Raw genomic sequence first — 26195 nt, forward strand, 5'->3', positions numbered from 1 at the left:
CCTCTCTAAAATGCTCCTTTTATACCCTCCCGTGTTGCCAATCAATCTACCTAATTGCAAAATGCTCCTCCACCTATTTTTCATAGTACCATGTAATTTTCCAGCCTTTTGTTGCCCTGTCCCTAATTTTTTGGGATGTGTCAAATTCAAAATGAGAAATGAAATAGAAAAATGTATCTGTTTTAACATTTGATATGTTGTTTATGTTCTATTGTAAATACAAAATAGGTTATGAATTTCAAATTTTGCATTCTGTTTTTATTTGACAGTATATTTTCCACAGCATACCAACGTTTCTGGAATTTGGGCTGTACTTAGGTCTCTCTGTGGGCTCTAATAGTTCCCCACTACACAACAAAGCATCAGCATAAGGCATTTCTGTGAACTACTTTAACAAAAATGGCAAACCTATTCTTGTCAGTTTAATAAGCAACAAACATGGACCCCAATCACTGTCATTTGCAGTTCATAACAATCAAGTGGTTAATTTATGAATGAAAAAAAAAGTTAAATTTAGCTGCAAAGCAATTTTGGTCAAAACTCTTTTATTTTTCTCTCATATGAATAACGTTCCTTGATATATTTCTGAAAGCTCTGAAAATGATTAGGTATTGCTGATTTCAATGATATAGCTCCTTCTGTATTAGTATTCATTGAAGCACAAGTGAAACTCAATGTCACACCCTCATTTTCCCAATGGTATGCTGGATATTATATATTTTGTGTACATGAAGATCCATGCAGCAAGACATTTCTAGACATTTTGGAGCAACCAGTGTGGGGGTGAGATGCCCAACTGGGAAAAGTAGTTCCACCACCATGGTTTCTCCTGCTGCTCGATCCCTCCGTTGCGTACATCTTGGTTACTGTGGCGTTCAAACTGGTGATATGGGTCGAATCTATCCCATGTGTCTAATGCTGGGAAGAGGTGGTCACCAATATCAGGCTCCAAAGGAACCTAAAGGACAGGAATGGGGGAAAATGCTTATTTTTAGTGCAGGGATTCAAGAAAAATTTAAAATGAAACAAGTTCTTGCTTTAAGTTGTTTCCAGGGTCTGCATGATTAAGTTAAAAAAATATATATATACATTTTGCATAATGAAAATTCAGAAAAACAGCAGCAACAGCCAACCGCATCCGACTGTTGCCAAATTTGAGCACTTCAAAACAGAAGAAACTGGTTAACTGTCAAGGCAAGCAGCTACAAGGCAGAGGTGTCAAAAGTATTCACATTGATTACAAGAAGAAGTATAGTTACTAGGGTTTAACAAGACTTCTGTAGAAGTTGAAGTATCAACTCAAGCTTTTTACTCAAGTAAAAGTATAAAAGTACTGGTTTCAAAACTACTTAAAGTATGAAAGTAAAAGTAATGTAAGAGGGAAAAAAATGCCATTAAGGACAAAAGCTTAGACCATGCCATAGGGGCTTAAAGCGCACTACCCCACCTTCCCAAAAAAATATTTTTCTAAAGGCTATAATGACTATAATGTTATATTAAAATGTTAATGTTGAAAAATTTGGGATGCACCTGTTTCAGCCGTATTTATGCCCATTGAAAACGAACACATCTTAGTACAATGCAAATTCATTCAAGAACTATATATGTGTTTTAACGGATTTTGTTGGGGTGCCAGTCAGAGTCATGTCTGAGAATTTAAAAACAAATAAAACTTTTTTTTTTTTTTTTACCCACAAAAAAAAATAACTCACAAATCAGCAGCAGTGAAAATACAATGCAGTGCAGTCAAGCAATGTCAGCAAAACAATTCAGCAACACAATATAATCAAGCAAACCCAGGCAGATTTGTCAAATTATATTTCATTTAAGAGCAAGAAGGAAAAGGCACAAAAAATAAACTAAATCAAACAATGTGTGTGTAGATGCGTGTGTGTCAGTTCACTGTTCACAGTTCAGTTCATCAAAAGTAAGAGTCCGTTACGTTTTTTCCAAATTAAAAACAACACAGTTCAGTCCAGTTCTATACAATAGAATTCCACCATCCACAACAGAAATCCAGTCTGGGTATTACAGACCCCAAAGCTCTCCACAACCCAGGAAAACCAAAACACAAGCGTCTCTTCGCCACTCACAGCACCAGAAAGAACACAAAACAATCACTTGGGCACTCACGTTACCACTGCTTGTTGCTAGTCAGTCAGTCAGTCAGACTTAGGTTGCCACTCCAGCAAACCGGACCAGAGAAGATGAGGCGCTCCACCAGATGACCCTACATAGGAAACAACACACACTAATCCTTCTTCGTCCGACGTGGACCCAGGACTAAAAGTTACACGCACAATAATAAATGCGACACAGCATGAAACAATGGAGACGCAGACTTCACTCAATGCAACTATGGCTAGTTAGCCGGCGTGTTCCTCTCTCAGCCCAACCAGAGCAGCCTCAGGCAGACATGTTGAAATACTTCTGGAGGGAAAAGTGGGTGAGTGGTGATTGGTGGTGGATGGATCATGGGTGTGGAGGACTGAACACGTGATAGACTGTGCACAGGATGGTGGGGGCTGTGTGATGATGAACATGGATACAGGAACGCTACAGTGTACTACTGAGCATTAACGTGTGTTTCATGGAGTGGAAGATATGATGACTAGTTGCCTATAAGTACTGTGAGCCGAAATGAAAACAAGCTGAAATGAAATAGCAGTAATGAGACTATTTTTAAAATGTAAGGAGTAGAAAGTACAGATAATTGTGTGAAAATGTAAGGAGTAGAATTAAAAAGTCAGCTGAAAAATAATTACTCCAGTAAAGTATAGATACCCAAAATTTCACTCAAGTAAGGTAACGAAGTACTTTGTTACTTGACACCTCTGCTAAAAGGAATGGACTTCAGTCTGAATATCCAAAAGAAATCATGGACAGACAAAAAAACAACTCTTCCCAGTCCTCAAACAAATGATCAAAGAAGGATAAAAGGCAATCATTTCAGTGGAAAAACTTTTTTGATGGACAGTTATACTACAGTAAGGACTCCCTGGTTGTACTAGCCTCTAGAGCTGGACAATTAATCGAAAATAATTGAAACCGACATTTAGAGCCTATAACCGACATAAACCTGCTGTGTCAATGATTTCAATTTTTTCCCTTGTAATTCTCTCTCTACTAATATACCACCCCCTTGAAAAAAAAAAATTTGGTGGAGTGCAGATGATTGAGTGGTTTAAGGCGCTACCCATGAATGCAGGCGACCTAGGTTCAAATCCGGTCTGTGGCCCTTTAACGCATGTCTCTCCCCACTCTATTCCCTGTTTCCGAGTCTATCCACTGTCCTTGCTCTGTCAAATAAAGGCATGAAAAGGCCCAAAAACAATTCTTAAAAAAAAAAAGAAAAATTGGCTGTGTTGTCATGTGATCGACATGTAGCTTACTGTAAATGTAAGAGAAGAAGTACCAGTCATGCGCTCATCCCATCCAATCTACTAAAACTCAAACACAGAGCTGACTGTGCAATGTGAGCAGCAAAGTTATCTTCTTCTTGTTATACAAAAGTATAAAAACAATTTATTTTGTGAACAAGAAATACAAGTTATTTTCTACTTTTCTTGGAAAATTAGACTTTTAACAAAAAATTTTCAGAACAAACAGAGTAGGAGGTGGGGGTGGAATAATCATTCATTAATCATAATCGAGGTCAAGGGTTCAATTAATCATGATTTTGATTTTTGCCATAATCATCCAGCCCTACTTGCACCCCTTCTCATTGACACACACACACCCTCTCTCCTGCATACATGCTTCCCAACACTTTCTCCTTTCACTACAGCCCCCACAGCCGCCTTCCTTCTCCAGCATCTTCTTTTCATCCCACCATGGTTCACCATAACTAATATGGGCTATCATACATATCAATGCGACTGATTTATGTTTCTGTGTCGCGTCGACGGTGCAGCTACGCCTAGCCCTCTGCATTGACGCGGATCCCTACGCCATAGCCTGATGTACACCTCTAAAAAATCCTAACTACGCGTCGCAGCAACGTGGACTGCCACCTGTGGCCACCACTCTAGTCCACTTGCCAGGCTGCACCAATCCAGAATTGTCAGTGTCCACAAAATGTGGCGGGATGTATCTGTTCTCTGGGATGCTCGCCTCATCTGTGTAGGTGAGGTAGTTGTGTAGGACCAGGCAGGCTTTGACAACATACACAGCTTTGTCAGGCTGGAACTCTATTGGTCTCCTAAGAATTCTCCACCGCGCAGCCATGATGCCGAATGTGTTTTCAATCACCCGCCTGGCACTGGAGTGGCAGTAGTTGTAGACCTGTTTGTCCATGCTCATGCCCACTCCTGCTGAGGATAGCACAATATTACTGACCACATCACTATACCACAGATATTACAAACCCTTTTGAAGCCATAATGAACTGTGTTATATGCACACAGATACTAATAACAACAATGGGTAGCACTTTATAATGAGTACACACTATTAAGCATTAGTTAAGCGTCAATAAATACTGAATTCATCATTTATAAGGCATGTTTCTGACATGAATTTTCATTAGTACGTGGTTTACACTCACAGTTATAAATGTTTCACTCATTATTGGTAAGTGCATTAGTTATGATTAGTAAATGCTGAATTCCTCATTTAAAAGCATGTTTCTGACAAATACTCATCAGTATTACATCAGTAACAAACCAGTTATTTAGGATTAGTCAGTGGTTTGTTAGATCATATAGAAAGTGTATGTAAATGATGAACAAACTATGGAGATGTACATTTCTACATGCACTTACACATCCATGAAGTGTGAAAGTACAATAATTACCACGTTATAGATGAGCTTATTAATGAAGAATAAAACATTTATAAACCACATACCAATGAGAATTTATGTCAGAAACATACTTCATAAATGATGATTTTTTTCTTTTTTTAATTTTTTTTTTTTTTTTTTTTTTTTTACTGTGGATTTGTAAACAGGTATAACATGGACTCATAGATCAAACAAGTTCTAAATTATTTAGATAGGTTGAAATTACCTTGCATCGCACGTTACCATCAGCACAATGGAGTTAATCCCTTTGTAGTTAAAGTAGTCGCTCCCTGCATGTGTTGGTGCTTTCATGATGACGTGTTTGCCATCGAGACTTCCAATGCAGTTTGGGAAGTGCCACAACTGCCAGTAATCTGCTGCCATGGCTTCCCACTGGCTGGTTGAAGGACATGGCAAAAACTCTGGCTGAAGCGCTGTCCACAATGCTTTGCAGACCTCAGACATGATGGAGGACATAGTGCTTGACACCAGTTTGTAGCTAGCTGTCATAGCTTGCTGGCTTTCACCCGAGGCTAAAATTCTTAACGTCACCACCAGTCTCTGGGCAACATCAACTGGCATACTGTGCGTTGGCTGGTGCAAAATCAACAGCTGTATACGGCAAAGAAGATCGTCAAATCAGCCCGTTGACATTCGGAAGTAGCGAAAGTGCATTTCTTCATCCAGGGTCCTCAGTGGGTGAACCAGTGTGGTAAATTCACCCATTCTCAGCCACGACTCGTTTAGTGGTCGTACAGACCACCTCAGCAAACGTCTTCCCTGTCACCTGCGCTTCCACATTTGCAACAAAAGAATTTGTCTGTCGATATTGATGAGCTCCAACTCCAAACACAACCACTCCATCTAGGTTGCCATTGTTTACTGTGACCGGAAGATAAACGAGGATTCGGATGTGACCCCTCTGAAACCGCACATACACACAGCCACACCCCCTAGCGGCATGGTGGTGAATTGCAGAGCGACGCATTCACTCAACGCATGTCCGTGATTGCAGCAGTCTTAGCTGGGTCTGCTTTGAGGCCTCTACTTGTGAAGATGTGACCCACATAGCCAGTGTGATCCAGGCGAAACTTGCTCTTTGCTAGATTCAGTCTGGGGTTGACCTCTCTTGCTCGTTCAAGCACTTTCTTTTAGTTTGCATCATGTTCAGCAACATCACAGCCTCCGATGATGATGTCATCAACGATCACTGAACATGCATAACCTGCAAACAGCTGCTCCATTAAACGCTGAGATACTTCACTTGCAGAGTTTATGCAGGGCATGCAGAGAAATCTGTAGCATCTGAAGGGTGTGCTGAATGCTGTTAGCATTTAAGATTTCTTGTCAAGCTGTATTTGCCAGAAAGAGTTCTTAGCATCCAAAACAGAAAACACAGTCACACCTGCCATCTGTGCTGTGACTTCCTCCACATTTTGCATGGGATAGTGGGGTCATTTGAGAGCTGTGTTGAGATCTTTTGGGTCGATGCACAGTCTTATCTCTTCTGTGTCTTTTTGTGTGCAGAGACCATGGATGAGACCCAATAAGTAGGCTCTGTGACTGGTGTTATGAAACCTATGTTTTGCATTTGGTCAAGTTCAGCTTTAACTTTCTCTTGCATCGCGACTGGCATGCAGTGAGCTGGGTGGACTGCAGGCTGGATGTTGGGATCCAATGTCATGGAGTATGTGATGGGTAGTTCTCCAAGCTCCTTACTGAACAAGTCACTGTACTGTGTGTGGATTTGCTTTGCAAAGTCTGTGTTGGTGTCCATGGTGAGCTGGTGCTCATCTGGCCTCATTGTTACAACTCCCATGTTAACACAAGCACGAAATCCTAGTAGTGGTTGCACTTCTCTGTCCACGGTAAAGAAGGGTAAGGCATAGTGATGCTCCTTTAAGTTGCAGGACAGTGTGACAATGCCCTCGATTTCAATTTAACTGCTTCCATAAGCAATAAGGTTTGTGGCTTTCTGTTGCTTTACAGGTTGCTCTCCATTTACCACTTTATTAAATGTCTTCTGTGACATCACATTGCATTTTGCACCTGTATCCACTCGCATTTCAGTGGGCTTGTTGTTGATGTGAACTGTTACAAATCCTTCATCTTTATCGTCACTTTGAGGATTTATGCTATCAATGTTCTTATCGATGTCAATACCATCCACATAAAATGTTTCTTCGCTGCATGTAACAGGCTCTTCTACTGCTACTTTATGTACTGAGTGTCGTGTAGTCCTTTTATTAAAGCTGGACTGGCTACATGGTTCAGACTTGCAGCATTTCTTGAAATGATTCAATTTCTTGCAGTTGTGACACTGTTGTCTGATTGCTGGACACTTTTCCTGCTTAGCTGCATGGCTGCTCCCACAGTTATTGCAGTTAGAGATAGTTCTGGGCTGGGAGAGTGGTTGTGATTTAGGCTGATGCTTTCTGTGTGAAACTGACTTTACACTGTCAACACTGGCAGGTTGGATGGCTAATGTCTTGCTGCTTTCCTCTGTCATTTCATGGATGCGGCAGAAAAATATGGCTTTATAAAGATTCAGGTCACTGTCTCTTGAATGTGTCTTTCTCAAAGAATCACTGGTAATGCCACACACTACTCGGTCACAGATCAGCTCATCAGTCAAATCTTCAAAATGGCAGCTCTTGGCTTTAATCCTTAAGTCACTGATGAATGGCTCAATGCTCTCACCTTGTCTCTGATTTCTTGAATGAAATGTGTGCCTCTACATTGTTTTATGGTTTTGGGGGTTGTAGATTTCCCGAAATTTCTTCTTCAGACACTCTGGGTCCTCTCTGGACTCTGCAGGGCTGATTATTGCTCCATCTATGCCTGGTGCACACACTTCAGCTGCATAAACAAACGAGTGTTCCTGCTCTATGGCTTCTGGTCCTGCTGGATTGAGGAGGATATATGCCTTGGTTCTTGCAGGCTTATCGAAGTGTGCTGCAGCAATAAAGATGTCATACTCCCTCTCGAATATCTGCCAGCTCTCGGTGACATTCCCATCAAATACAACAGGGTCTGGACTGCGAAATCCCTATGCCATTTCATCAACACGACGTAGCTCCAGTTAGCTTTAGCTTTAGCTCTTATAACACAGAGAGTCTGGTGGAATGCAGAGAAGATACTCACAGCCGAGGAGTCCGTTCAGATTCTGACACCATGTAAATGGTTGGTTGAAACTATTAATAGCTGCCTGAGTATGAGTCGGAATAATAAGGCATTATAAAGTTCTCACTGGAGCATTTATTTTAACTATGACCGGATGAACACACTGTGCATCATGACAGTCATCTAACATGAAGAAGATCTAGTGCCGCGCTCTGCTGGCACAAACAGGAAACAGCACATACAAAGTACGGTGGCTCTTATAGGAAAAACATAATAATCATTTAGCAAAAGATCTACATGCACTATCTAATCAAAGGTCATAAAGACCCCTTCCTTGAAAAGGTTCCCAAGAGAAGATATACCCTGAGATTTCCAGTATTTAAAACCTGAATTTTGTCAAATTCGCCCATTGCCATAATTTCTATGGTCTTAGTAATAGGTTCGTTTCCTTTAGTTGTTGGTGCAAGCTGTTTCTAGATCTAGGGGTACCATTAAACCAGCTGCACAGCTACACTAAGTTAGCAGATGGAATTTTTGCTTTCCCTCATCAAACTCATCAAAAACACAATCCAACAACTCCAAAATGCTCTCGAGGACAAGTTGTGACCTGTACATTCACCAGGCTATGAAATAATCATGGAACATTACGAGACGGAGATGTTTTAAAGTTAAATGCAAAGCCGGAACTACACTCCAGACATTTCTGCTGCACTGTATCACTCCGCCCAGTGGTTCACTCAAGAAATAGTTCTGAGTATTTGCTTCATGTGTTGGAATGTTACATAATTATATGTTATTATTTCATAGCGTGGTGAATGTGCAGGTCAAACTTGTCTATGAGAGCGTTTTGGAGTTGTTGGATTGTGTTTTTGATGAGTTTGATGAGGGAAAGCAAAAATTCTGTGTAGCTGGTTTAACGGTACCCCCAGATCTAGAAACAGCTTGCACCGACAACTAAAGGAAACAAACGTATTACTAAGACTATAGGAATTATGGCAATGGGCGAATTTGCCAAAATGTTGAAGTATCCCTTTAACCATATTGAAAGCTATTGGATTGCTGCAACTATTTTTAACTGATTTAATGATATCTAGAAAGAGCAGATTTAAGAGGGGGGATTCTGAGAGGGAGGTCTCAATGTCCAGTCATATTGAGGAAGTACTATTTTGACCCATTCAATTATATATTGCAAAAGAGCACTTAATTGATTTTCTAAGGTCTGGTAACTCCAGACCTCCCATATTGACTGGGAGTTGTAAAGTAGATATTTTTATGAGAGGTCTTTGTTTATGCCATATAAATGAGCTAAACCATCCATTTAACTTACGGCAGACAATTTCCCAAGTCCCTCCGATCCGAGTCCCAAGCAAGCGTCAAGTCATTTGGTCCAAGTCTCAAGCAAGTCGCAAGTTTTTCCTGTTGTGGGCAAGTCAAGTAAAGTCGAGTCACAAGGTTATGTCAGGTCAAGTCAAGTCGAGTCACAGGTTATGTCAGGTCAAGTCCCTCACCATTGTTCCCCAGCCCACCCAAAAAGCACTCAGGTTTATATCTTGAAGAGAGAAACCTTATCTTCCTAAGGTCAATGTCAAAAAAGAGCATGCAGACTATTCCGACAATTCCAACACACGCACACACACTTTTACTAATGTTAGCTTAGCTAGCCTACATATTGGCCACAGGTCGGGCAGTTAAGGTAATGTTGGCTACCTGGCTAATGTTTGCAGGTTTCACTTACTTGGCTTCATTCGTCCTCAAGTGGCGGATAAAGTTGGACGTGGTGCCCTCTTTTTCGCTAATTGTAGCATTGCAAGTCGTGCATTTGGCTTGTCTACGTTTTCCATCAGAATGGAAGTCTTTTATAAGCAAAGTGAATAACTCTGGGCACTGAAGTTGAACTAGCAGCAGGCGCAGCAGTTGCCATTGTTACACCCACTTGACAGTGCCCACTGATCATCACTGTAACAGAAGCAGATGTGTTGTAGGAACCTATGTGTGTACCGTGTCAGGTGTGGGACAATAATAGGTGACGGACCGAGTGTACTGTGAATGGAGCGTCAATAAAGTGAACCTAAGAGGTAAGAGCTTCGTATGTCTCTTGTCTGGCTCTTCATACAATGCCTGAGCACGACATGTTACAATCACAGTGCATGCGTGCTGCCAGCCTGCCAGTGCTTCTCGCTTACATGAAAAAAAGGGAGCCAGCCTGAACCCGCTAGAGAGTGCGGCGTGCACACAGACCGCTCTGGTCATACTAGAATGATATCCACATGAAAAAACAAACAATGAAAAAAAAAACATGCTACAATTTTTCCGACTCATGTTGTCTCAAGTTTAGTCGAATCTGGAGTCATTGTCTCCCAAGTCCGAGTCGAGTCTCGAGTTTTTACCTCCCAAGTCCGAGTCAAGTTGCAAGTCGTCAAATTAGCGACTCAGGTCGACTCGAGCCCGAGTCCCTATGACTCGAGTCCAATTGTCTGACTTACGGGTTGTTTTATGAGTGAATAAGATGGGGACTATTCTCATTGAATAGAGCAAATGAAGGAGAACATTCATTTTCAAAAGTGATATTCTACCCAGCCAAGATATAGAGAGGGCTTTCCAGCATTCAAGTTCCTGTTTTATTTTGTCAAAAAAAGGAGTAAAATTAGTTTAGAACATCTGGTTGAACTCTGGCATAATGAATATTCCCAGATATGTAAATCCTTTGAGGGTCCATCTGAAAGGGAATGGGTGAGGAGCAGAGGTGTCAAGTAACGAAGTACAAATACTTTGTTACCTTACTTAAGAAGAAATGTGGGTATCTATACTTTACTGGAGTAATTATTTTTCAGCCGACTTTTTACTTCTACTCCTTACATTTTCACACAATTATCTGTACTTTCTACTCCTTACATTTTAAAAATAGCCTCATTACTCCTATTTCATTTCAGCTTGTTTTCATTTCGGCTTACAGTACTTATAGGCAACTAGTCATCGTATCTTCCACTCCATGACACACACGTTAATGCTCAGTAGTACACTGTAGCGTTCCTGTATCCATGTTCATCATCACACAGCCCCCACCATCCTGTGCACATTCTATAACGTATTCAGTCCTCCAGACCCAATCACCACTCACCCAATCACCGCTCACCCAGTTTTCCCCGCACTGTCCGAACTCTTCCTCCAGGAAGTATTTCAACATGTCTGCCTGAGGCTGCTCTGGTTGAGCTGAGAGTGAGGAAGACACCGGCTAACTAGCCATAGTCGTGTTGAGTGAAGTCCGTATCTCCTTTGTTTCATGCTGTGTCGCATTTATTATTGTGCGTGTAACTTTCAGTCCTGGGTCCACGTCGGACGAAGAAGGATTTCCTTGTGTGTTGTTTCCTATGTGGAGTCATCTGGTGGAGCGCCTCGTCCTCTCTGGTCCGGTTTGCTGGAGTGGCAACCTAAGTCTGACTGACTGACTGACTAGTGACAAAGCAGCGGTAACGTGAGTGCCCAAGTGATTGTTTTGTGTTCTTTCTGGTGCTGTGAATGGCGAAGAGATGCTGGTGTTTTGGTTTACCTGGGTTGTGGAGAGTTTTGGGGTCCAATTTCTGTTGTGGATGGTGGAATTCTATTGTACTGAACTGGACTGAACTGTGTTGTTTTTAATTTGGAAAAACCAGAACGGACTCTTATTTTTGATTAACTGAACTGAACTGAGAACAGTGAACTGACAGTGAACTGTGGTCTAAGCTTTTGTCCTTAATGGCATTTTTACCCCCTTACATTACTTTTACTTTCATACTTTAAGTAGTTTTTAAACCAGTACTTTTATACTTTTACTTGAGTAAAAAGCTTGAGTTGATACTTCAACTTCTACAGAAGTCTTTTTGAACCCTAGTAACTATACTTCTACTTAAGTAATCAATGTGAATACTTTTGACACCTCTGGTGAGGAGAACCAGGTACCTGGAGCCGACAACCCAGGGCATGGCGATAGACTTAGAAAAATGAATTTTATACCCTGAAAAGGCACTGAATGGAATGGTTAGTCATAAATATTAATACGTCATCCACATATAATGAAATTTTGTGCTGCCTTTGTCCAACAGCCAATGGATGAGAGGGTCACATCGGATTGCTTCAGCCAATGGTTCAATTGTGATTGCAAATAACAGAGGGGACAGTGGGCAACCCTGCCTACTCCCTCGTTGTATCTCAAAATTGCCCGACCTTACCCCATTTGTTATGACAGCTGCCATAGGATGACTATAAAGAATTTTGACCCATTTAATGGAATTGTTGCCCAGGTCATATTTCTCTAGAGTGAAGAACAGAGAAGGCCACTCGACCCAGTCGAAGGCCTTCTCTGCATCCAGAGAGACCACAAGACCATCAATTTTTTGCTGTTGACATAGTTGGATCACATTTAATAATCTTCTGATGTTATTGCTGGAGTTGCGTCCTTTAATGAATCCCATTTGATCTTCTTTGATTAAGCAAGATAGGTAATTTTCCAAACAGGTTGCCAGAACCTTGGACAGAACTTTGAAATAGACATTAAGTAATGAGATGGGTCTGTAAGATGTGCAGTTCTCAGGGCATTTATCCTTTTTTAGGTATCAGAGAAATACTTGCCTCCCTAATGTTGGAGGTAGAAGACCAGCGTAAAATGAATGGGTTAACATACTTAAAAATGGTTCAATCAATAAATCACTAAATTCTTCATAGAATTCACTACAAAGTCCATCAGGGCCTGGTGTTTTCCCATTTTGAAGTGATCTGATGGCTTCTTGTACTTCCTGCTTGGAAATCAGAGCGTTGGGGTGAGATTTCTTATTAGTTAGTTTAGGCATATCAATTTTAGAAAAAAATGTTTCCATGGATGTTTGTACATCTCCATTTTGCTCAGAGCTATATAAGGTACTACAAATCATAGAGAGCTTTATTTATCATTTCTGGGTCAGTCATGCGATTACCTGTACTATCCAAAACTGATGCAATTGTCTGAGAGGTTTTCCGATTCTTTGTTAGTGTCAAGGTTTGTATCCTCATCCAGCAGACGAAATAAGAGCAAATAAAAGCGACAACTTCAGCAACAGAAAAATTTCAGGCTGACAGTGCACCTTATGGTAATGTAAAATGCATCAGATCAGACAGTGGAACTGAGTTCATGAGTAGTGCCTTCTAATCTCTCTTAAGAGATAAAGGTATAAGACATGAGACATCATTACCATATTCCCCACACCAAAATTGCACAGCAGAAAGACAGTGGAGAACCCTCTTTAAAATGGGAAGGTGTATGTCAATAGAAAAGGGGTTACCAAAGATGTTGTGGCCTTATGCTGTTCAACATACAGCTCACATTCAAAACAGATGTTATAATGACAGAAGCAATAGTACCCCATACTGAATGATAACAAAGAGAAAACCAAATCTCTCAAAAATGTGGGTATTTGGATCAGACTGTTATGCATATAAACATGACCAAAAAGAAACTGGATCCCAGATGTGAGAAGGGAATATTTATGGGATACAGTAAAAACAGTCCAGCATACCTAGTTTACAAACCACAAACAGGAAAGGTATCAAAACACATACTGGTAAAATTTATTTAAAAAAAAAAACTGTGTTGAACAACAGACACAAACTAATGAGTGTGACTCAGATATCCAAACAAATGAAAACAGAAAACCTGAAAGTGAAAACCATAACGATGTGTCACAGGACAAAGAAAATACAGAAAGTCAGGTTAGATGCGAAAATATGGATAGTTCAAAAACAGATGATACAGGCATTTCAGAATGGCAAGAGAATGCAGATGAGGACAGAAAAGATGGTGAAAGTCAGGGCTATCTAAAGAGAGAAAGAAAAGCTCCCAAATATTTGGAAGATTACACATCAAACTGTAGAGACGATCTAACCCACCTGAGTGTTGACTATTGTTACAGGGCAGTGTGTGGAGTTCCACAGACTTATAGTGAAGCCATGAAATCACCAGTAGCAGGTGGATGGAAACAAGCCATGGAAGATGTGATCAACTCATTCAAAGAAAATGGCACGTTTAAATGAACAACAGTACCAAAAGGCAGAAATACAGTAGGAGGAAAGTTGGTTTATGCCTTCAAAGAAAATGCAGAAAATGGAAAAGTCCTTAAAGCTAGATATGTAGCAAAAGGATACAACCAGACAGAGGGCATAGAATATCATGAAACATTTGCTCCTACAGCAAACACTACCTCTGTTCGAGCTCTGATGCAAATAGCTGTCTAAGATAATTTCATCATACATCAAATGGATGATAAAGGAAGAGATCTTCTTAGAACAACCAGAAGGTTTTGAAGTAAAATCCAACACTGGAGAAAAACAAGTGTATAAATTAGGGCTGTCAAAGTTAACGTGTTAATATCGCGTTAACTCAAATTACTTTTATCACCACTATTTTTTTTGCCGCACGATTAACACATGCATGTTCTCTGTGACCCTTGACCCATTCCATAGTTTGTCACATCAGGAAGTGGCACTGTTGATACAGTGCAAGTAAGCAGAAATGGATAAAGGACAGAGACTTTTGAATGGCAGGTTCAGCTTTCAGGTCATGCCAGATAAGACTGAAGTTATTTTCTCTAACTGTTGACATGAACTGAGTTACCAGGAGTTCGTAGAGTCTTAAACACCCCATACTACTTGCTGGCCGAGCACACCACTAATGCAGAGAGCCGCCCCCCTCACCATGCTGGATTGTTTACGCTCAGACGACTCTGCAAGCAGGGATGGACTCGCTATCTGGCATACCGGGCATTTCCTGGTGGGTCGATGCACTTTTGGGCCAGCATAATTTATTCATTTATTGATATCTTATATGAACCGGCACTACAGCTGAGCTGTCCATTGACTGGCCCAATCACGTCTCATAAAGGTCCGTTTACCCCCTGTCCCATGCCCACTCAGCTCCTGCTTGAAAGTGAAAGTATTTGGACTAAATAAAACTTACCAAAACGATTGATTGGAGCTGTAAATAAACACCAAATTAAAAAAAAAAAAAAAAAAAAAACAATCAAGATGCTACAAAAGTGTCAAAGACTCTGCAGTCCCTATAGGAGAAGGTCTGATGCTGGTGAATATACAGCTACATCATGAGGAGGAGGAGGAGGAGGAGACAGCAGGAAAGGCTGGTGTGTGACAGGGGGGCAGAGGTGTTACAGGTGAGTCTCAGAGTGAATAAACTCTGTAGAGTATCATAATATAAGCTAAAAAGCATTGTTAGACTGTGGGTCCCCTTTATTTATGAAGAAAAAAATGTTTGAGTAATCTGTAGTGTAATTCTCTAACTGTATTTCATCTCTCTTTTTGTATTATCTGTTGTGAGTCCTCTTGGTGTAAAGGGATGATTGTGAGCCTTTATTTCCCCCATGTGAGACCAAAATTCTCTGCTTTAGTTTGAAGGATCCAGGAATGATCTTTAAGGGATTTTAACTTCACTGACCATGCTCTTAGTGTACATGTGTGATGATAAGATCTGTTATTCTGTGTTAAGCTGCTGAGAACAACAGAGGAGTTAACTTCTACAAGTCTGTGATATTATTCAGTAATGTTACATAAAGGTCAGTATCTCCATCTGTTGTGGTTTGGTGGGCTTGAGTTTACCATGTTATGCTCTCAGAAGATTTTTGGAGCATTCAGTAACTTTGAGCTTAGACTAGAGAATTTTCTGGACATTATCTGTTGTTGTTTTGGGTTGTTAACATGAAAAAACATTTGCATAAAAAAGTATTTTTGTTCACTTGTGTTGATGAGGGTATTTAAATCTTGAGAAATAGTCCTGTAAGGTGTATTTAGAACAGACAAAAAAGTGCAATTAGTTTGCGATTAATCTCGAGTCTTAAATTTAATCTATTGACAGCCCTAGTTTAAATTAAAGAAATACACAGCTTGTAAATGTTGAATTAGTGCCCCTGCTGCAGAAGGCCAATGTTCAAAGCAAAGCATGCCCAAAGGGAGCCAAAGGTGAGCCAAATCAGAGCCACAACAGGAATAAACAGAACCAACACCGGAGTGAGGAGGAGCCAGAACGTGGAAGAACCAGACAAAGTAGAACCAAAACAAGCTTTGGCCTAGATTAACCAAAACGTGGAAGAAGCAGACAAGGTAAACCAAAACAGCAATGGTCAGTGTAGGCGATGGCTGACCCAATTACCAGCACCTCTAAAAGAAAATGTATTTATATTAACCACAACTAAAGAATCAAACTAACATTAAATTGTGTTATTAGTGCTAAATAAATTACATTTAGGCACAGATACAGTGCTTCACAAATTTATTAGACCACCCTAACCCTAACCAAAGTAAGGTTTATGCCACAGCTGTCCTAAATTAACAGCATTGGTAATTACTAAAATCATTTTTTATGTTTCTGCAATGGTTAATACACCAATATGAGGAAGCGCTTTAACCCAAATCATATTTTTAATGTTAAAATAGAATTATTATTGTTATCCATTAATTTTCAAATTTACTGATTTACAAAAAACTGAAAAAATAGTAAAGCACATTATTATTTCTTGATTAATATGTCAAATTATAGTTATTTACTTGCATTCCTGAACAGAAAAATTAGTTTTAGTGGTTGAATGTTATGCTTGATTAACTAATTTCTGACTTCTCAGAGAAGCCCAGTGAGCTGGCTCAAATTTGGGTGAATTCAGTTTGAAATTCATCTTTCCTGTTCAAAATGGTAAAATGTGGAGAGCTCACTGAAAATGAAAGAGTCCACATTAAAGCACTTAATGATGCTAGATTGTCTCTGAGACAAATATGACAGGGGGTCTAATAAATTTGTTAAGCACTGTATGTTGAAAAAATGCTGAAAAGGTTTGGGATGTCACATTGCAAACCTATATCCACACCAAGTGAACAAAACCAGGAAAGCACCATAAATGATGAAGATACCACAAGTGAGATCACTAATCCCAGTGAGTATTGTGAGGTTGTAGGCAGTTTGATTTATGCCATGACTTGCACCAGACCAGATATTAGTTGGGTTGTTAGCAAACTATCACAAACACTGGCTAAACCAAAAGCAGAGAACTTGGTGGCATGTATTAAGGTACCTTAAAGGAACCATGGACTATGAACTTTGTTTTAAGAGAAGTGAAGAGGATCTGAATCTGATAGCATTCAGCGATTCAGACTGGGCATTGTCTGCAGCACAACAGGTTATTGTTTTAGCCTGACAGAGCAAGGACCAGTGATTTCATGGAAATCACAGAAACAGCCCACGGTGTGTGTGTGTCTGTGTGTGTCTGTGTGTGTGGGGGGGGGGGGTAAGTTTTGTGTCCTCATCCACAGATTATTTATTTAACATTTATTTTGGTAAGCACTATGAGAGATGTACATTCAGTTTTATTTTGAAATGTATATGACTTCCTGTCATAATGTTTTGATTTGCGACCCACTTTACGTCACCTTACGTTTCACGCTGAACTGCTGAAGTGGGAAAACCACGTTGTTGTTACCCATAGCCACTGAAGATGTACCAGTGACTATGATGTGAAGATATAAAAAGTCTTTTTTAATGACATGGCTGACGAAGCAGCAAACACAACAGTTAGGCTTGCCAAGAATTTGCCTGGTTTGTCTCCATGCTCAAACAGATTTTGTTATGCAAAATTTATCTTGTCTGTGGCAGTTTGTGTTAACAATGAGTTTAATGAGCAACAAATGGCCGTAATCTCCTTTTGTTTAGACTCTGTTGGTAATATACTCCTTCTCTGCTGTAACAAGCTTTCTTTCTAAAGTCTGTTGTTGCTCCCTAATTTTCCGTTTCTTGCTGGCTGTGTAGGATGTTATCACACCCCTAGCAAAGGCCTTGGAGGTTTCCCAGAGCAAAGATGGATTATTAGCTGTGGGGGAATTGATAGCAAGAAAGGATTTAAATTTTGATGTGAAATAATCTATACACTTTTTATCTTTTAAGATCCAAGGATTGAGCCTCCAGTGCATTGACTGGGTCCTAGCTGTTTTTGTTTCAAAATCCAAGTACACTGGAGCATGGTCAGATATGGTAATATTTCCCATCTTTGACGAGATAATAGAATTTGGCATAGTCTTTGGGATAAAGAAGTAGTCAATTCTTGAATTAGTCCATGGGCAAGACAAGATATCGGTACCACTCAAGGTGACAAAGGTTTGTAATAATTTTTGAAAAGGTCCATGTCTCTAGTTTATATTTTGGTATGATAACCTTTCCTGAGTGGCAGCTGAGTCATAGTTATCAGCTGATGAAGTCATCCATCCCCTACTGAAAATTGCCATTTTGATGCTGGTGCATATTCTGCTTTAGGCTCATGTTAAGGACATTTGTCAGTGTTTTGTGATATTGTGTTTGGTATCATTTTAAAGGGGACACTCTGAGTTTTCATTTAAGCCCAATTCTAATTCTTTCTGACAAATAATAAGATCACAGAAGCTTTTCAAACAGTCATTGACGCAATTTTTTTTCACAATTTCGTCTAAATTGTTTTCTATCTTTTAGGTCTGTGACAACTAGGAACATCATGGACACAAAACTCAGACACTGGCATATTCACATGGATGTAAGGATTCAGGAAATGCATCATACACCCATATTATTTCATTGTGAGCTGTTATTGTGAGCTGTAAATTAGACCAATACCAGGCAGAATTCTCTCAAATATATGCTCCTAGTCCAGGTAGATGGTGATTGGTATGTGAGACAGCTGAGAGAAATCAGTGTCATTTGTACCAATATACTTTGGTTTGGGTAATTTTGTATTTAAAAAAAAAAAAAATATATATATATATATTCCTTGTTTCATAAAAAAAACTGAAAATAAAAAATATATTAATAAACAGAGTGTTATTCTAATTAAACATAAAGAATATATCACTAAGTCCCACAGTGGTTCTGTAAGTAAAGTCGTACTTTATTGATCCCGGAGGGAAATTCATAGTTTACACTCTGTTGTTTTTTTTTTTACATGTTACACATACATAGAGCGATGGCCTTGCTGCTCTTGTTAAGCGCTGCCACGAGCTGTTGGGGGGTTCGGTGCCTTGCTCAAGGGCACTTCGACAGAGCTCGGGACATGATGGAACCTCTCCAGCTACCTGAGGACACATTACTCTCAGTTTTTCTGTTAGAACGTTTATTTTCTGATTGTTTCTTGTCAGAGAAGTGTGTCTGACTGCTAGCAGTAGCAGCTGAGGGAATCAGAATCAGTTTAAATGATCAGGTGTGTGAACACAAACAAGGGATGTGACTCTGGTTTACACTGTTCTCAGTGTTCAACATCTGAATAGACAAACAGAAGGACAATATGGAATAATTACTGACTATTTAAGTTGTCATTTTACCATCAGTATATATTTTTATTATAAGAGTTAAGATAATTACTCTAATTAATTGTTCAAGCCAGTTTTTTGATTGTTCATTTTACTGGAAAACGGTGCTCTGTCTGAGAGAGTGGCGGAGTGAAAACACCACCAACATGTCCACATCAGTACAGTATGAATAACTTTATTTTTCTCAATTTCAGACTTACTAGTTTGCATTTTTTTTTAACAATCTGCAGAGCATTTAACATGAACACTCCCAGCGTAATCCAAGGGCCTGATTTACTAAGATCCCACATAAAGAATACTAAATTGGGTGTACATACCTATGTTACCAATGTACACTGTTCTCAGTGGTCAACATCTGAATTTACTTTACTTACAGAACCACTGTGGGACTTAGTGATATATTCTTTATGTTTAATTAGAATAACACTCTGTTTATTAATATATTTTTTATTTTCAGTTTTTCTTTTATGAAACAAGGAATATATATATATATACATTTTTTTTTTTTTTTTTAATACAAAATTACCCAAACCAAAGTATATTGGTACAAATGACACTGATTTCTCTCAGCTGTCTCACATACCAATCACCATCTACCTGGACTAGGAGCATATATTTGAGAGAATTCTGCCTGGTATTGGTCTTATTTACGGCTCACAATAACAGCTCACAATGAAATAATATTGGTGTATGATGCATTTCCTGAATCCTTACATCCATGTGAATATTCCAGTGTCTGAGTTTTGTGTCCATGATGTTCCTAGTTGTCACGGACCTAAAAGATAGAAAACAATTTAGGTGAAAATTGTGGAAAAAAAAATTGTATCAATGACTGTTTGAAAAGCTTCTGGGACCTCATTATTTGTCAGAAAGAATTAGAATTGGGCTTAAATGAAAGCTCAGAGTGTCTCCTTTAAAATGATACCAAACACAATATCACAAAACACTGACAAATGTCCTTAACATGAGCCTAAAGCAGAACATGCACCAGCATCAAAATGGCAATTTTCAGTAGGGGATGGATGACTTCATCAGCTGATAACTATGACTCAGCTGCCACTCAGGAAAGGTTATCATACCAAAATATAAACTAGAGACATGGACCTTTTCAAAAATTATTACAAACCTTTGTCACCTTGAGTGGTACCGATATCTGAAATTTTGGGGTCTGGCCCATGGACTAAATAGCTTTTGTGTGGGTTGGAGAAAAAAAGACAATTTCTTATCAGCAGGGTGGAGCGCTCTCCACGCATCTATGAAACCCAGTTCTTCACACAACCCAGCAATGGCTTTCGTTCTTGATGAAGCAGAAAGAGTACTGGGAAATCTATCTATTAAAGGATTCATAGGACAGTTTAGGTAGCCACCTATAATGACATTCTCTATTGTGCAACTAGCCAGTTTATACATTACATCAGTAAGAAAGTCATGGGGATGGCCTAGAGGACAGTATACATTTAAGATAGAAAATTCTTTACCATAAATAGAAGCTTTTACAAGCACATATTGTCCGTTATTATCCTTAATGCAGTCAATCAGTTTAAATGGCAGATTCCTTCTTATTAAGATAGCCACTCCTCTTCTCTTAGTGGTGAAAGAGGAGAAATATACATGTTTGAACCCACATTGTTGCAATTTTAAGTGTTCTACACCATTTAAATGGGTCTCTTGCAAGAGTGCAATATCAGCATTATGTCTTTCAATGCCAAAAGCACTTTCTGTCTTTTAACAGGTGAGTGGCTCCCCTTAATGTTCCAAGCACACAATCTTACTGTATGACAACCATAGCATCAGATCACTGTAGTTAAATCTCCCTAAATATGAAACTGCATTTGATATTGTGCCTTTAAAAGTTAAAACTGAGCACCATGGAACAAACAAACGAAGATTCAGATAACAAATAAAGACAGACGCACAAACAGCGCTTTTTAAAGGGGCTTCCCCATTTCCCAAACAGGGGATTAGAACATCTCATGTTAACATTCCTTCCTCTGCCTCATCTTTAAGGAGGTAAACCATGGTAAATATAAAGAACAGAAAATTGAGGCACATCTTCTCTATTCCCTTACAAAACACTTCCTTCCTCCTTGTGCAAGCTGTGGCTGCAGCACCAAAGTAAAGGAGCATTTTCACTTATAAGCTGTGACTATGTATTACTCACACACAGCAGAGTCCCGCGGTCAGTCCGCTAAAATGAGAGAGAGAAACAAACTAGGCACAGGTGTGTTGGATTAAGATCTGTGATGAGGGCAGCATCATGACCCTGGCGTGTAGTGTCCTCACAGGCGGTCCACATAAGCCATGGCTGGATCAGGAGAGTTGAATACCTTCACAGTCCCGTTATGAGTGATCCTTAATGTTGCAGGATAAATCAGAGAGTCCTGGGCGCTGACCTCCCTCAGCCGCTTCTTGACCTCATCTAATTTTTTACGTTTGTGTATGATTGTAGTGGAGAAATCCTGGAAGAACATAATCTTAGATCCTTCATAAATTAGAGGCTGTTCACTGGTGCCGGTGTCATTGCATCTAGATGCCTCCAGTACCCTCTCTTTGTCCCCGTTATGAAATCTGATGAGGATGGGTCGGGGTTGCTGGTTCGGGCCGGGTTTGGGTGCTAGTGTGCAGAGAGCCCTCTCAATCTCTATCTGTCCAGCCTTAGCCTCCATCTTCAGAAATTTGGGTAGCCAAGCTTTCAAAAAAAGTGGTTGGCCGAGCTCCTGCACACCTTCAGGCAGGCCAATAACACGTAGGTTTTTCCTTCTGCCCCTATTTTCGAGGTTGTCAATGTGATCAGCCATACTTTTACAGCTCCTTCTCCAGGACTTGTATGCAGGCATTAGCTTGATCGGTAGCTTCTTCCACGCCTGAAATTCTTTCCTTGGCCTCATTGGCCCACTTTCCAAAGTTCTGAAGCTCCAGTACATGTGCCTGAAGTGTCTGGGATAGAGGACTCAGTTTTTCATCTATGACTTTTGTGATATTGTTCATGATTTCTTGAATAGCCTGTCTGAGGGCAGGGTCAAGTGTGCTGGTCTTGCTAGCAGCATCAGCTAGCACTGCGCTTCATAAAGCTTCAACCGTCTGGTTCATACTGCGTTGATCTTCTGCACTTCTTTATACAATAAATAACCCTCGTTTACATGTGTAGATACCAAAGATACCATAAACTTCAATCCTCGGTGGCTAAAGATTGAGTTGAGAGAAAATATAACCGTCGTGTTTTCTATAATCATTATGCCAAAAATATTTTTTAATTTATGCCTCTCCTTCATAGTCTGTTGTGCCATTTTGCAGTTGAATGCAGTGCATGGAGGGGAAATTCATGATACCCCTTGATAGCCCTTGGTCCTTAGCCCTACCCCTCGATTCAAAAGAGAATTGGGACACCACTTCATCTGACGTGAACACGCAAAACTTAGGGGTAGGGCTAAGATGAGGGCTAAGGGGAAGAGGGATTCACCCTAAATGTGAAATAGCATTCCTGCAATAAACCTACTTGACAGACACAGAACACGAAAAACTAAGGAAATCATGGGCTGATAAAGACTAATTTCCCCTCACCCTACTGGGAGGAAGAAGGGTGTAGCAATTCTAATATATGGAGGACTGAAAGTGCCAAAATGAAATATATAAATATATAATTAATTAAATAATTAAAGGTGTCATCAATTATTTAATATTGGAAATAAATAAATAAATATATAATTATTTAGTTAATTAAATGCATGTGTTTTTAAATAATTAATTAAATGTGTAATTAATTATTTAAAATTGGTAATAAATAAATAAATAATTTATCAAAGACATAAATAATTAAATGTTTAAATAATTATTTAAAATGTTCATTCATTCATTCTATAAAACCACATTTAATTATTTCACTATTTATTTAAACAGATATTTTACTATTTATTTAATTATTTCACTATTTATTTAATTATTTCATGGTTCCTACACCAGCAGTGCATCTGAAATAATTTTATCTGTCATCCTCTCCCATCAAACTCAGTGGGCAGGACTAACACTGATCGAATCACAAACCATTGCTTTGATCTGCAGGGTTACCAGACTAGGGCGTTTCCCACCAAACAAACAACCAAACACGGCAGCAATCACTGAGGATCTGCATGAGCTCTCCTGTGAGTCGATAACAGATATTCTAGTCCTGGCAGAGAATGTTAAGGCTGGAATTTCAGACCCTAAACATGTGGCTAGCTGCTGTCTCTAGCATGCGGCTGTGTGTGCTCTCTGCGCTCTCAAGCGGCTTCCTCTTGTTGTTACTTCATGTTACGTCACCTCTTGCGCTTGTGCTCCTTCATTTGCATCTGTGCCGTGCCTACGCCCACCTCATCCTTCCATGCCGGGACTGCGAAGCGTGCCGCACTGAAGCACGAAACGACTGCACTCACACTGGCCAAACTTACTGGACTTTAAGCTGAAACAGGCACAGACATGTTACGGATGGCCTAGTGTGAGTGCGCCCTTAGAAGAAGTTCTTCAGCGCTTCACTGCCTGTGTGTGTCCCATACTGGGCTTCAACACACACACGGACAAGGAGAAGCGCTGAAGAACTTCTTCTAAGTTTGCGAACACTCTTCAGTCAATATCTTGGTCAGAGAGAGTGGAAATAACTCCAAGAACTTAAATAAATCCCTCTGCTTTGCTAGCCACATGTTTAGGGTCTGAAATTCCAGCCTTAACATTCTCTTCCAGGACTAGAATATCTGTTATCGACTCACAGGAGAGCTCATGCAGATCCTCAGTGATTGCTGCCATGTTTGTGTGTTTGTTTGTTTGGTGGGGAATCTCCCTGTCTGGCAACCCTGCAGATCAAAGCAATGGTTTGTGACTCAATCAGCATTAGTCCCACCCACTGAGTTTGATGGGAGAGGATGACAGATAAAATTACTTCATGATGCACTGCTAGCGCAAGGAACCATGAAATAATTTTAAAAAATAGTGAAACAATTAAATAAATAGTGAAATAAGTAGATGTGTTTTTACATGGAATGAAAGAACATTTTAAATAATTATTTAAACATTTAATTAATTATTTATGTATTTCATAAATTATTTATTTATTACCAATTTTAAATAATTGATGACACATTTAATTGTTTAACGAATTATATTTATATATTTAATTTTGGCGCTTTCAGTACCGTAACTAATACACAGACAAGTCAATTTTACTTTATCAGCAATTCATAAGGATACAAAAGGAAGATTTATTTTACTAAATGGCCATATTGATGGTATGCAAGTTTCCCTTATGAATGTGTACGCACTTAATGAGGATGAGCCTGCGTTCATTAGAAAAGTTTTCAATGTTCTTGTACAACATAGCGTTGGAATATTACTCATGAGAGGAGAGTTTAATTGTATTATGTCACAGTGTGCAGATAGACGACCAAACTCTAGCATTCCACTCTCCCCTATGAGTAAAATGTTGAAGTATCAAACCTCTGAGATGGGTTTGTGGATGTGTGGAGGGAGCAAATATCCAAGTAGTAGAGATATTACATTTTATTCTCATAGACTTAGTATTCCAGAATAGATTACTTCTTTACTCCCAAGGATGGGTTGTACAGAATAGCTGACGTAAAAATTTTGCCAATGACCTTATCAGACCACTCACCTGTGGAAGTATAATGGGTTGTAGGGCATAGACCAACCTCAAAGCAGTGGTGTTTGAAATCCTCTCTTCTTAATGACAAGGAATTTACCACCTTTATTACAAATGAGCTTCAATTCTACTTGAATATAATGGTATTGCAGAAACCTCCCCCCTTATACTATGGGATTGTGCAAAAGCTTACGTCAGAGGTAGGATTATTTCATTTACAACTGACAGGAAGAAGAAAAGAGAAGCAAGATGGCTAGAACTTGAACGAAAAATTCAGAATTTGGAATGACAGGATAAGAAAAATCATAACCCCATATTGCTAACAAACATAAAAGATGCCCATAGAGAATATAACAATCTGATTGGTGAAAAGATTGAAGGTAATCTAAGATTTCTTAGAAATACTATGAACATGGTGACAGGGCTAGTTGACTTTTGGCAATAAAGCTTAGAAAGCAACGATCCTCAAATACTACACAGAAAATAAAATCTGAGAAAGCCACAAAATAACTTAGCAAGCCTGATGAAATCGTAGAATTATTTGCAGAATTTTATAAATCTCTTTACAAGAATTCAGACACTTGCACTGATGATACTGCCTTTCATCATTTTTGAGAGATATAAAACTGACTGAATTGACGCATTCAATGACAAAAGAATTGGATTGAATTAAAAAGCATGAGATTATGGAAACCATTTCAATGCTGAAAAACAATAAAAGTCCTGGAACAGCTATGCTAATGAGTTTATGAAGTTATAAAAGAAATAACATCACCACTCCTCTTAAAAGCATATCATCATTCATTAGAATCAGGTGTGATGGCTCCATCCTGGAGGGAAGCAACCACAGTGGGTCTTCATAAAGAAGGTAAAGACCCAACTAAATGCCAGTCCTATAGACCAATCTCATTACTGAAGAGTGATCTCCGTATATAAACTGCTATTTTGTCAAAAAGGGTAAACAGATTTATTGATCATATTATTCACCCAGATCAAACAGGGTTTATAACTGGGAAGTATTATGGGGACAACCTACGCAGAGTGCTAAATTGAATGAGCTTTATAAAATTAAAGGGAGAGAAGGCCATGCTTTTGTCACTGGATGCATATAAAGCATTTGATTTCGTTTCCTGGCAGCATCTGTTTCAGACTCTCAGACTTTTCAATTTTGGCCCTTGTTTCAAAAAATGGGTGCAAACACTCTACTCAGATCTGCTTGCCGCTATTAGAGTTCATGGATGTAGGTCTCAAAACTTCTCTTTGGAACGAGGGTGCAGACAAGGGTGCTCACTATCACCACTATTGTTTGTAATTAGTATTGAACCCCTTGCT

At 39.4% G+C, this 26195-nt stretch overlaps 2 protein-coding genes across 3 annotated transcripts in view; both read right to left on the reverse strand.

Moving 5' to 3' along the window:
• Nucleotides 1-251: 251 nt before the first annotated feature.
• The window catches only part of cpz (carboxypeptidase Z), a 65715-nt gene continuing 39771 nt past the window's right edge, over nt 252-26195 (reverse strand). For both annotated transcript variants that reach the window (XM_041786218.1, XM_041786216.1), the window contains exon 13: nt 252-958. In XM_041786218.1, coding sequence (XP_041642152.1) covers nt 755-958 — 204 coding nt within the window. In that variant the 3' untranslated portion in view covers nt 252-754. The remainder of the gene's footprint in view (nt 959-26195) is intronic.
• LOC121509029 (putative nuclease HARBI1) lies at nt 4123-6026 on the reverse strand. The gene is made up of 2 exons (XM_041786219.1): nt 5010-6026; nt 4123-4310 (listed from the first exon to the last, which is right to left on the reverse strand). The coding sequence occupies exons 1-2, from the start codon at nt 5363-5365 to the stop codon at nt 4244-4246; spliced, it is 423 nt and encodes a 140-aa protein (XP_041642153.1). The 5' UTR covers nt 5366-6026; the 3' UTR covers nt 4123-4243.

This window comes from Cheilinus undulatus, linkage group 4 (assembly GCF_018320785.1).
Source record: "Cheilinus undulatus linkage group 4, ASM1832078v1, whole genome shotgun sequence".
NCBI lineage: Eukaryota > Metazoa > Chordata > Actinopteri > Labriformes > Labridae > Cheilinus > Cheilinus undulatus.

What these genes read in the sequence shown, in the direction of transcription:
- LOC121509029 (XM_041786219.1), bottom strand. Translation starts at nt 5,365, where the DNA reads ATGCCAGTTGATGTTGCCCAGAGACTGGTGGTGACGTTAAGAATTTTA. An exon ending in ATGGTAACGTGCGATGCAAG is followed by an intron (nt 4,311 to 5,009) that starts GTAATTTCAACC and finishes TATCCTCAGCAG; the next exon opens with GAGTGGGCATGAGCATGGAC.